The following is a 12,814-nucleotide window of genomic DNA, read 5'->3' as shown; positions in this document are numbered from 1 at the left end:
GGGAGCAGCGAGGGGTGGGTAGGAAGTATCCAGTTACAATGCTCTGGCCATCGTGGTGTGGGACAGCCTTGATGGTGCAGCTGTTATTTTCCTGCCTGTATGTTCCTGTGTAACTCACTCCCAAACACAAGGGATGTTTAAAAAAATTCATTCACAGATGTGAGCATCGCTGGCAAGGTCAGCATTTACCTGACAAGGTGGTGCTGAGCTGCCTTCTTGAACCGTTGCAATCCATATGGTGAAGGTACACCCACACGGCTGTTAGGGAGGGAATTCCCATATGTACCAGCAGAGACTAGATCTATTTGCCAGCCCACCAGGGCATTTCTATAATGTCCTTTACAACCTCAGGGCAGCCCAAAACACTTCACAGTCAAGGAAGTGCTTGTGAAGTAGTCACCTTTGTAATATAGGAAATGCAGCAGCCAACTGAGCACAGCACGATCCCACAAACAGGAATGCAACAATGATCAGATAGCCCCCTGCTATTCTTCCAATATTGCCAGGGAATCTTTCACTTCCACCCTTTTTAGAGATGCTGTCTTTCAGAGACATTAAACCGAGGCCCCGTCTGCCCCTCAGGTGGATGGAAAACAAACCCCACAGACACTGTTGGAAGAGCAGGAGAGTCTCCCAAGTTCCATGACCAATATTTATGCCTCAACTAGCATCACTAAAACAGATGATTTGGTCATTATCACATTGCTATTTATGGGAGCTTGCGGTGCACAAATTGGCTGTTGTGTTTCCTACATTACAACAGTAACAATATTTTAAAAAATAAAGTCGTTAATTGGCTGTAAAGCCCTCTGGGACATCCTGAGGGTGCAGCAAGAGCTATATAAATGTAAATCTTTACATTTATACTATTTGATACAAACAACCGGAATCCATGCAATGTGGACACGGATCACAATTTTTATTCTCTAGTGTTTCATTTTTAAAATCCGCATCAACTGTTTACACAAGAAACAAGTTTCAATATTATAAACTCAGTGGTGTGACGGTAGAGTTGGGGAGAGGCAGCTCCTCACTCAATTTGAATACAAATATCCAATAATTTCACTGAAATGTGTTTCTGGGACTTGGCTTCAAAACCGGTCCAGATAGAGGGAGTAACGATCTTCTGAGCAAGTAGTATTAAAGTTCTCACATCACAGCTCCTCACTCAATTTAAATACAAACATCCAATATTCACATTAAAATATCTGATCTGATATAGGATACAGTCTGAAATGCTTCTCAGATAGTAGGTGCGCCACAGAGGTTAAGTATCTCAACAGAGTTCTTTGGTGATCCAGAGGCTTAGACACTTCTCTTTCCCATTTAGAGTAAGGTTCGTTCTATCCCAGAGCGTATTTTTTAGGGTTTGGTCTCCCCAGATCATAATGGACCTTTTCATTTCACCCTCCCCTGAAATCTCTCTTTACCACCAGGGGTATCCTCCTGTTATGGGAACCCCGACAGTGGCTAGTTTTCCCCTTCCCGTTAACCTTCCCTATCCCCATGATCCTTCCCTAGCCCCATGATCCCTCCAGCTATCCACTCACTCCCATGACCCAACGTGCCCGCCACTTCACCACGACCCCCCCAACTTCCTCCCCCTTTCTGACCCCTCCAACCATGCTCCCTCTATCCTCCTTTGTGTTGTCTTACCCCTTCCCTCTGGTCCCCCTCTCTTACTCCATAACACTTCCCTGTGCTGTCTCCCTCTTCTCTGCCCCACCACCCCCCATACAGTCTCCCGAGAAAACAGAGTAATCGATACCCCACCAGCGAACCCCAGAATAAGACTTAATGTTATTCAATAACAAGAGGGAAAGAACCTTTGTCCATTCCCTCTCTGCAGTCAACCATATCCACAGGTGATGAATCTTACACCGTCACTTTCACCTCAGGCGCGCTAGAACGTGCCGTCAGAAGCGGGGGAGGGAATCTGTGCTGTCTTACTTCCAGAAGACCACATTCCACAGGAGAAGCCAGCAGGGGTAGACGAAGAACACGATGAAGGGGTAAACAATGGAACTGTACAGGTGGTGGTCGAGGATGGATTCAGCAATGGCCTGAAGGAACAGCTGCCAGCACTCCAGCAAGGTAACCGGGTACTCTGCCAGCTCATGGTATAGGTAGATGCATAGGAGCAGGACGGTCGCCGGTGACATGAGGATGAGGAACAGAGCATTGAGCTCCCTGCGGAGGAGGCAGGGAAGAAAGAGACGGAGAATTAAAATCACTAAAAATGACTAGAAATGGCTGCGCTGCAGCCAAGGAAAAAGTGTAGCACACCACAGCACCTTACTCAATTTAAATACAAACATTGAGTAATTGCACTGAAAAGCATTCAAGAGACTTGGAGCTGGCTATAAAGCTGGCCCAGATATATGGAATGAAGATCTTTCTCAGAGGTGTTTAAAGATTACACAGCACAACTTTTCACTCAAATAACTACAAAACAACACAGGAACGCTACTGTACTAATAATCCAGAGACATGATTTCAAATCCACTGCAGCAGCTGGGTAATTTAAATTCAGTTAATTAAATAAATCTGCAATAAAAAGGTAATCTCAGTAACAGTGACCATGAAACTATCGGATTGTCATAAAAACCTGTCTGGTTCACTAATATCCTTTAGGGAAGGAAATCTTTCCTTACCTGGTCTGGCTTACCTGTGACTCCAGACCCAAGAGTAATTTGGTTGACTCTGAAAAATCTAGCAAGTCACTCAGCTGTATTCAGTAAGGCAGCTCACCACCACCTTCTCAAGGGCAATTAGGGATGGGCAATAAATGCTGACCTGGCCAGCGATGCCCACATCCCATGAATGAATGAAAAATAAACCTCTGAACTGATAATGTTTGAACATTGAGGAATTTGGGTACTGTTTATGAAAAACAGCCTAATAGAGAGAACAAAGGTCTTCTGACTGAAAAGTGTTCAAAGATCACGCATCACAGCTCCTCAATTTAAATAACATCGCTGAAATATCTGATCTGACACAATCTGCACTCCTTCTAGGATCAAGATGTGCATTCACTGGAGCTAAACTCCTCCAGGAGGTCCTCTGGTGCTACAGAGCAACCGATGGGAAGGTGGAACTGGAGGCAGAAACCCTCAACTCATTTAAAAGGCACCTGAACATTCACCTGAAGTGCTGTAACCGGCAAGGCTACAGACGAGGTGCTGGAAGGTGGAATTAGATTGGGCAGCTAGTTTTTTCAGCCAGCGCAGACACGATGGGCTGAATGGCCTCCTTCTGTGCTGTTACTTTTCTGTGATCCTATGGTTCTAACCGTTGCCCTCTGGAAAGAAGTTTAATCCATCACAGAGGAGATGAAGATCTGGGGTGGGACGTGAATGCTTCAATTTCCCCACAGAACAAACCCATCATACTCTCCACGAGACCAGGAACTGAGGCCCTCTAGCTTTTCACGTATTGGGGAGATGATCAAGCCAGTACTCCAGAGGGATGAGGTACAACGGCTGATAGGTCTCCCTAAGCCTTCATTGGGACGTCCTGAGGACGTGAAAGGTGCTAGACAAATGCAACTTTTTCCAACCGAAACAATCATTCCGTTTCTATAGAATCCTGCAGCACAGAATGAGACCATTCAGCCCATTGTGCCTGTGCTGGCTCTTTGAAAGAGCTATCCACTCTCCTGCTCTTCCACGTAGCCCTGCAATCTTTTCCAATTCCCCCATTTTATTTGCCTTCACTTACCTATGCGATACTGGTTGAGCTAAGGCAGCCGCTGGGATCAGAGTGACAGCCAGGATGAAGCCGAGTGAGAAGTTGATCAGTGTGATGCAGCCCAGGAGCAGAGCCAGGTAGAGAACGGAAATCAGCTTCAGAGTCATCCAGCCACAGGTAGACACCTCGATCGGCAAGACACTACCGAGTGGTAGGTTGAGGGGGATGGCAAACAAATGAGATTACACACCACAGCTACTCAATTTAAATACAAACATCCAGCAATTTCATTGAAGCATAAAGCACAGAAGGAGGCCATTCAGCCCACCATGCCTGTGCTGGCTTTTTGAAAGAGTTATCCAATTAGTCCCACTCCCCAGCTTCTCCCCATAGCTCTGCAAACCTTTCCCCTTCAAGTATTTCTCCAATTCCCCTTTTGAAAGTTATTATCGAATCTGCTTCCACCGCCCTTTCAGGCAGTGCGTTCCAGATCACAACAACTCACTGTGTGAAAAAATCTCATCTTCCCTCTGGCTCCCTTGCCAATTGCCTTAAATGTGTGTCCTGTATATACCGGTCCTTCTGCCACTGGAAATAGTTTCTACTTATCTACTCCATCAAAATCATTCATCATTTTGAACACATCTATTACATCTCTCCTTAACCTTCTCTGTTCTAAGGAGACCAACCCCCACTTCATTGAAATATCTGACGCTGGATACAGAGATAGGTGCACATTGGGACTAATCATCTCATTGGAGCTTTTGACTTGTTCCCTGTCCAGCTCCCACTCCAACACTCTTACTAATTCTGGTATCCAAATCTCTCTCAATCACTGTCACTAATTTGAGTGTCGAGGTCTCTGTCTCTGCCCCTCACTGTGATTGTACACTCACTTCTCATACTCAGTCATGTGCTTATTCCCCGCTCACCCTCAGACACAATCCCTTCTTGCACTTTCATGTGCTGATTCCAAGCTCATGCTCGCTCTCCGCCGTACCTCTGCGTGTTGTGTGGGAGCGCGAGTCCTGCCACATAGATGGCGATGGAGGTGAGCACCACAGCTTCTGTCTCCGAGACAGGGAAATGGTCTGTGGCTGTCCCCTGGCACAGGAGTGGCACATAGTAGAGAGCGAGGCCCATGGCGTGGCAGATGAAGATCGGAATCACAATTGACAGGAAACCCGGTCTCACATTCTGCAACAAAACAACAGCACAGTAATTACACTGGAAGCGGGTGACTGGCTTGTAATGATGGGGGAGTGAACTGTACAGACCGGGAGTTTCCCTGTCAATCCTCAGTTTGCCCAGTCAAAGAATCATTGATTAGGGCAGCGGTTGAGGTGGGGGTGGGAAGGAGAGGGGTGCAGAGGGCAAAACGATCAGGTTGGGCCCTTGCTGTGTCATTTGGGAAGGCTCAGTGTTTGTAGGTTCAGTGATCGAGAAAATGGGGCAACAAATTTACTCACAGCAAGATTTCAAAAACGACAATGAGCTAATGACTAGATAATCTCTTTTAGTGACATTGGCTAATTGATAAATATCGGCCAGGACACTCGCTGAAATGGGGTGGGGGAACGTGTATGCTCTTCTTTCATTAGGGCTGTGGGATCTTTTACATCCACTTGAGAAGACAGGTGGAGCTTCGGTTAACATCTCATTTGAAAGATGTCACCTCTGACAGTGCAGCACTCCCTCAGTACTGACCTTCCGACAGTGCGGCACTCCCTCAGTACTGACCTTCCGACAGTGCGGCACTCCCTCAGTACTGACCCTCCGACAGTGCAGCGCTCTCTCAGTACTGACCCTCCGACAGTGCGGCACTCCCTCAGTACTGACCTTCCGACAGTGCAGCACTCCCTCAGTACTGACCTTCCGACAGTGCGGCACTCCCTCAGTACTGACCCTCCGACAGTGCAGCGCTCTCTCAGTACTGACCCTCCGACAGTGCGGCACTCCCTCAGTACTGACCCTCCGACAGTGCGGCGCTCCCTCAGTACTGACCCTCCGAAAAGGCAGCGCTCCCTCAGTACTGACCCTCCGACAGTGCGGCACTCCCTCAGCAGTGACCCTCCGACAGTGCGGCACTCCCTCAGCACTGACCCTCCGACAGTGCGGCACTCCCTCAGCACTGACCCTCCGACAGTGCGGCACTCCCTCAGCACTGACCCTCCGACAGTGCGGCACTCCCTCAGCACTGACCCTCCGACAGTGCGGCACTCCCTCAGCACTGACCCTCCGACAGTGCGGCACTCCCTCAGCACTGACCCTCCGACAGTGCAGCACTCCCTCAGTACTGCACTGGGTTTGTCAGCCTGATTTTGTGCTCATGTTTCTGGAGTGGGGCTTAAACCCACGATCTTCTCAGATTGCGACACACTGGGCTATGGCTGGGTCCATGGAAGGGTGGGTGGAGGAGGGGATTGGGGCAGAGCTGCATTTGGCCTTAGGGCCCTAGGTTAGAGGGGAGAATTAGCTATCCATGGGCAGGTGTGGGACACAGGGCGAGATGGATGGGGTTGTGCTCCTGCTGCCCCACGCAGTTGGAACAGCTGGTGATGGTCACTACATGAGCTCAGACTTCACACCTGGACCCCCGAGGTGAGGGACCGGAAGCCCTTTAGCAACCGTGGTGAATGAAACACAACAAGTCAGTGCCCTCAGGAGGGAGGGAGGAAACGGTACTGAGGAGAATGAAAGGGGATCAGACGTCTGACAGAGAGCCCGACACACAGCCTGCCACCATACCTCAACAACACAATCCTGCGGACATACAGGAACCTTCGACAGCTTAATCCACAGGTCTAGAGCGTGGAAATACATTAAGGAAAACATGGATTAACAAATTGGAAACCTGTGGAATTTCTATGACAGATTTGTCGTTCGCAGTTTATCAGAAGGAAAGAATATAGTCACAGTCATGACAGCACCGAACCAGGCCATTTGGCCCATCAGGTCTATGTCAGCTCTCTCCAAAGCAATCCAATCAGTCCCATTCACCCGCGATGTCTGTAGCTTGTAAGTTTATTTCCTTCAAGTGTCCATCCAATATCCTTTTGAAATCATTGCTATCTCCCTGGAACCATTCTGGGAAATCTCCTCGATACTCTCTCAACAACCCTCACATCCTTCCGAAAGTGTGGTGACCAGAACTGGATGCAATACTCCAGTTGGGGCCTAACCAGAGCTTTATAAAAGGTTCAGCGTAACTTCCCTGCTATTGTACACAATACCTCTATTTATGAAGCCCAAGATCCCATATGCTTTGCATTTCTAAAGCACCTTTCACATCCTCAGGATGTCCCAAAGTGCTTTACAGCCAATGAAGTAGATTTGAAGTGCAGTCACTGTTGTAAAGTAGGAATGGTGGCGGCTAATTTGCTCACAGCAAGATCCCAGAGACAGCAATTTGATAACAGACCAGATAATCTGTTTTAGTGATGTTGGTGGAGGGATACATTTTTTTTTATTCGTTTGGGAGATATGGGCATCGCTGGCGAGGACAGCATTTATTGCCCATCCCTAATTGCCCTTGAGAAGGTGGTGGTGAGCTGCCTTCTTGAACCGCTGCAGTCCATATGGGGTAGGTAGACCCACAGTGCTGTTAGGAAGGGAGTTCCAGGATTTTGACCCAGCGACACTGAAGGAACGGCGATATAGTTCCAAGTCAGGATGGTGTGTGGCTTGGAGGGGAACTTGCAGGTGGTGGTGTTCCCAAGCATCTGCTGCCCTTGTCCTTCTAGGTGGTAGAGGTCACGGGTTTGGAAGGTGCTGTCGAAGGAGCCTTGGTGAGTTGCTGCAGTGCATCTTGTAGATGGTACACACTGCTGCCACTGTGATTTGGTGGTAGAAGGATTGAATGTTTGTGGTCGGTGTGCCAATCAAGCGGGCTGCTTTGTCCTGGATGGTGTCGAGCTTCTTGTGTTGTTGGAGCTACACTCATCCAGGCAAGTGGAGAGTATTCCATCACACTCCTGATTTGTGCCTTGTAGATGGTGCACAGGCTTTGGGGAGTCAGGAGGTGAGTTACTTGCCGCAGAATTCCCAGCCTCTGACCTGCTCTTGTAGCCACAGCATTAATGTAGCTACTCCAGTTCAATTTCTGGTCAATGGTAACTCCCAGGATGTGGATAGTGGGGGATTCAGCAATGGTAATGCCATTGAACATCAATGGGAGATGGTTAGATTCTTTAATGTTAGAGATGGTCATTGCTTGGCACTTGTGTGACGCGAATGTTTCTTGCCACTTATCAGCCCAAGCCTGGATGTTGTCCAGGTCTTGCTGCATATGGACATGGGCTGCTTCAGTATCTGAGGAGTTGTGAATGGTGCTGAACATTGTGCAATCATTAGCCAACATCCCCACTTCTGACCTTATGAAGCAGCTGAAGATGGTTGGGCCTAGGACACTACCCTGAGGAACTCCTGCAGTGATGTCCTGGGACTGAGATGATTGACTTCCAACAACCACAACCATCTTCCTTTGTGCTAGGTTTGACTCCAACCAGTGGAGAGTTTTCCCCCTGATTCCCATTAACTTCAGTTTTGCTAGGGCTCCTTGATGCCATACTCGGTCAAATGCTGCCTCAATGACAAGGGCAGTCACTCTCACCTCTTGAGTTCAGCTCTTTTGTCCATGTTTGAACCAAGGCTGTAATGAGGTCAGGAGCTGAGTGGCCCTGGCGGAACCCAAACTGAGCATCACTGAGCAGATTATTTCTGAGTAAGTGCTGCTTGATAGCACTGTTAATGGCTCCTTCCATCACTTTAATGATGACTGAGAGGAGACTGATGGGGCGGTAATTGGCTGGGTTGGATTTGTCCTGCTTTTTGTGTACAGGACATACCTGGGAAATTCTCCACATTGCAGGGTAGATGCCAGTGTTTAACTGTACTGGAACAGTTTGGCTAGGGGTCCGGCTAGTTCTGAAGCACAGGTCTTCAGTACTATTGCCGGAATATTGTCAGGGCCCTTAGCCTTTGCAGTATCCAGTGCCTTCAGTCATTTCTTGATATCACGTGGAGAGAATCGAATTGGCTAAAGTCTGGCATCTGTGATGCTGGGGACTTCAGGAGGAGGCTGAGATGGATCATCAACTCGGCACTTCTGGCTGAAGATTGTTGCAAATACTTCAGCCTTATCTTTTGCACTGATGTGCTGGGTTCCCTCATCATTAAGGATGGGGATATTTGTGGAGCCTCCTCCTCCAGTTAGTTGTTTAATTGTCCACCACCATTCACGGCTGGATGTGGCAGGACTGCAGAGCTCAGATTTGATCTGTTGGTTATGGGATCGCTTAGCTCTGTCTATCGCATGCTTCTTACGCAGTTTGGCACGCAAATAGTCCTGTTTGTAGCCTCACCAGGTTGACACCTCATTTTAGATATGCTTGGTGCTGCTCCTGACATACCCTCCTGCAGTTTTCATTGAACCAGGCTTGATGGTAATGGCAGAGTGAGGGATATGCTGGGCCATGAGGTTACAGATTGTGGTTGAGTACAATTCTGCTGCTGCTGCTAATGGTCCACAGTGCCTCATGGATGCCCAGTTTTGAGTTGCTAGACCTGTTTGAAATCTATCCCATTTCACAAAGTGGTTGTGCCACACAACACGATGGTGGGTATCCTCACTGTGAATTTGGCCAGGACACTGGGGATAAATCCCCTGCCCTTCTTCAAAATAGTGCTGAACAATTTTTTATGTACAATTAAGGGGGCAGAAATGAACTTGGTTTAATATCTCACCCGCAAGACAGCACATCCGGCAGTGCAGCACTCCCTCAGTACTGACCCTCTGACAGTGCAGCACTCCCTCAGTAATGACCCTCTGACAGTGCAGCACTCCCTCAGTAATGACCCTCTGACAGTGCAGCACTCCCTCAGTAATGACCCTCTGACAGTGCAGCACTCCCTCTGTGAGATTATATGTAGTCTCTGGAGTGGGTCTTGAACCCATGATCTTCTGACTCCCATCTGGATCCCTCAAAATGAGGCAAGAGTAAATACATTGCCCGTTGTGACAGTGTGCTGATGTAAAGTGCCTTGTCTTTGCTCTAGCCTGCAGGCCCAGGCACACTTTTCCTCTCTTCCTGCAGACTGGTGACCTTGAACTCCCTCCACGTCACCTGCTGGCCAATATTGACAGGGAGACGACTGAGTGTGCTGTGAGTGTGCCTGCCAGCAACCTGTATTTACCACAGGACGGTGAGCCCCTTGCGAGGGCTTAGCCAGCGAGCGACAAGCCACAGAATGCAGAAAGGTGGCAGGATTGAGCCCTGAGCACCGTCCTCTGATCTCCGCTGCGATAGGGTGCTTGCAACTGGCCTCAGCACCATCCGGCGGGGGAGGAAACCAGCTGCCTTCTTACCTGCTCCTGTGGGTGACTCCGGCACGAAGATGCATCCCAGTTTAGAACAGGATTACGATTGTGTTGGAATTCCCATTGTCGCAGATAAATAGCCCTGCCTACGATATCCAGGATTAGACATGGAGAGATTGATACCAGACTAATGTTACAGTGGGTTACATGCCATCCTTTCACCTCTCAGAATGATGGCGTGAAAAGCGTGTCTCTTGCAGCTTGAGCAGAGAACTAGTATTGCACAGTTTTCACAGCACAGAAACAGGCCACTCGGCCCATCTGATCCATGCTAGTGTTCATGCTCCACACCAGCCTCCTCCCTCTCCTCTTCAGCTCAGCCTATCAGCATATCCTTCTATTCCTTTCTACCTCATGTGTTGATCCTTAAATTCTCCTTAAATGTATCGATACTATTCAACCATTCCCTGTGGTAGTGAGTTCTTCATTCTCACTACACTCTGGGTAAAGAGGTTTCTCCTGAATTCCCGAGTGAATTTATTAGTGACTATCTTATATTTATAGCCCCAAGTTCTGGTCTCACCTGCACGTGGAAACATCTTTTCTACATCTACCCTATCAAACCCTGGCATTATCTTAAAAGACTTCAATCAGGTTACCCCCTCAGTCTTCACTTTTCTAGGGAAAAGAATCCCAGACTATTCAGTCCTTCCTGATAGGTATAGCCTCTCAGCTCTGGTATCAGCCTAGTAAATCTTATTTGCACCTTCTCGAGTGCCTCTATATCCTTTTCGTAATAAACATAGAATCTCTACTTTTTAATTTTATCTCTCTTGAAATGATTCCCAGTGCTTGGTTTGCTATTTTCTAGTGGCCTTATTAACCTGCATCGCTCCTTTCAGTGATCCGTGTATTTGTAAGGGCTGATTCCTCTGCCCCTGTAGACCAATCAAACTAAAGCCCCTCACTGCAGAGGAGCTCTGAGTAACACTGTGAAGGAGAAGCAGCTTTAATGACCAAACCATGAAAAGGATATCTTCAGCAGCAGGATGAGAATGAGGAAGATAAAGGCAGGCATGTAATAGCCGATGGATACAAAGCGGGAGAGAGACGGCAGCAGGTAGAAGAAGTAGGATTGGTGCAGCCTCTCCAAGAGGTTGTTCAACTTCCTCACTATTCCCTCAAACACTCTAGACAAGGAAAAGATTCCAGTGATTAGACACATTAACGATAAACCAGGGACGCCTGTTAGTGAAATAAACGATTAACCAGGGAGGCCCGTTAGCGAGCACGGCAATTCACCAGGGAGGCCCGTTAGAGAGCGCGGCAATTCACCAGGGACGCCCGTTAGAGAGCGCGGCAATTCACCAGGGAGGCCCGTTAGAGAGCGCGGCAATTCACCAGGGACGCCCGTTAGAGAGCGCGGCAATTCACCAGGGACGCCCGTTAGAGAGCGCGGCAATTCACCAGGGACGCCCGTTAGCGAGCGCGGCAATTCACCAGGGAGGCCCGTTAGAGAGCGCGGCAATTCACCAGGTACGTCCGTTAGAGAGCGCGGCAATTCACCAGGGACGTCCGTTAGAGAGCGCGGCAATTCACCAGGGACGTCCGTTAGAGAGCGCGGCAATTCACCAGGGACGCCCGTTAGAGAGCGCGGCAATTCACCAAGGACGCCCGTTAGAGAGCGCGGCAATTCACCAGGGACGTCCGTTAGTGAGTGCGGCAATTCACCAGGGCCGTCCGTTAGTGAGTGTGGACGTTCGTTAGTGAGTGTGACAATGAACCGGGGACGTCCGTTAGCGAGCGTGGCAATGCACCGGGGACGTCCGTTAGCGAGCGTGACAATTAACCGGGGACGTCCGTTAGCGAGCGTGACAATTAACCGGGGACGTCCGTTAGCGAGCGTGACGATTAACCGGGGACGTCCGTTAGCGAGCGTGACGATTAACCGGGGACGTCCGTTAGCGAGCGTGACGATTAACCGGGGACGTCCGTTAGCGAGCGTGACGATTAACCGGGGACGTCCGTTAGCGAGCGTGACGATTAACCGGGGACGTCCGTTAGCGAGCGTGACGATTAACCGGGGACGTCCGTTAGTGAGCGTGACGATTAACCGGGGACGTCCGTTAGTGAGCGTGACGATTAACCGGGGACGTCCGTTAGTGAGCGTGACGATTAACCGGGGACGTCCGTTAGTGAGCGTGACGATTAACCGGGGACGTCCGTTAGTGAGCGTGACGATTAACCGGGGACGTCCGTTAGTGAGCGTGACGATTAACCAGGGACGTCCGTTAGTGAGCGTGACGATTAACCAGGGACGTCCGTTAGTGAGCGTGACGATTAACCAGGGACGTCTGTTAGTGAGTGTGACGATTAACCGGGGACGTCTGTTAGTGAGTGTGACAATTAACCGGGGACGTCCGTTAGTGAGTATAACGATTAACCAGCAGTGACACTCACTTGCCGACAGTTACCATGTCGAACTTGTACTGCCGGAAGCTGTTGATTCCACGTATTGTCACCGCCTCGATGTGATATCGCAGGAAGAGGCCGTGATCACCCTGTGATTTTCCTGAAGCCTGTTTGAGGACCATCAGCAACATGGTGTGCAATGAGTGCACATAACCCTCCAGAGTCTCTCCGTCCATGTGAGGTAACTGCAACAAAGCACACAGTGGTGTCATTCCAGCCCCTGACTACTGACAAAATGTTCCAGCCCACATCCCAGCCGTCATCTCCATTACCTGACCCCAACCTTCTGTTTCTGACCCCACCCTCTGACCCCGATACCCCGCCCCGACCTCA

General features: G+C 49.2%; 1 protein-coding gene across 3 annotated transcripts in view; it reads right to left on the bottom strand.

The window, feature by feature from the left end:
* Positions 1-898: 898 nt before the first annotated feature.
* The window catches only part of gpaa1 (glycosylphosphatidylinositol anchor attachment 1), a 39,840-nt gene continuing 27,924 nt past the window's right edge, over positions 899-12,814 (bottom strand). For all 3 annotated transcript variants that reach the window (XM_068016033.1, XM_068016041.1, XM_068016052.1), the window contains 6 exons: positions 12,470-12,666; positions 11,046-11,199; positions 6,439-6,501; positions 4,691-4,887; positions 3,721-3,891; positions 899-2,190 (listed from right to left, as the gene is read on the bottom strand). In XM_068016033.1, coding sequence (XP_067872134.1) covers positions 1,947-2,190; positions 3,721-3,891; positions 4,691-4,887; positions 6,439-6,501; positions 11,046-11,199; positions 12,470-12,666 — 1,026 coding nt within the window. In that variant the 3' untranslated portion in view covers positions 899-1,946. The remainder of the gene's footprint in view (positions 2,191-3,720; positions 3,892-4,690; positions 4,888-6,438; positions 6,502-11,045; positions 11,200-12,469; positions 12,667-12,814) is intronic.

The sequence above is a fragment of the Heterodontus francisci genome, chromosome 2 (genome assembly GCF_036365525.1).
Source record: "Heterodontus francisci isolate sHetFra1 chromosome 2, sHetFra1.hap1, whole genome shotgun sequence".
Classification (NCBI taxonomy): Eukaryota; Metazoa; Chordata; class Chondrichthyes; order Heterodontiformes; family Heterodontidae; genus Heterodontus; species Heterodontus francisci.
The sequence above is the reverse complement of the archived record's forward strand: the minus strand, read 5'-3'. Positions and strand labels throughout refer to the sequence as shown.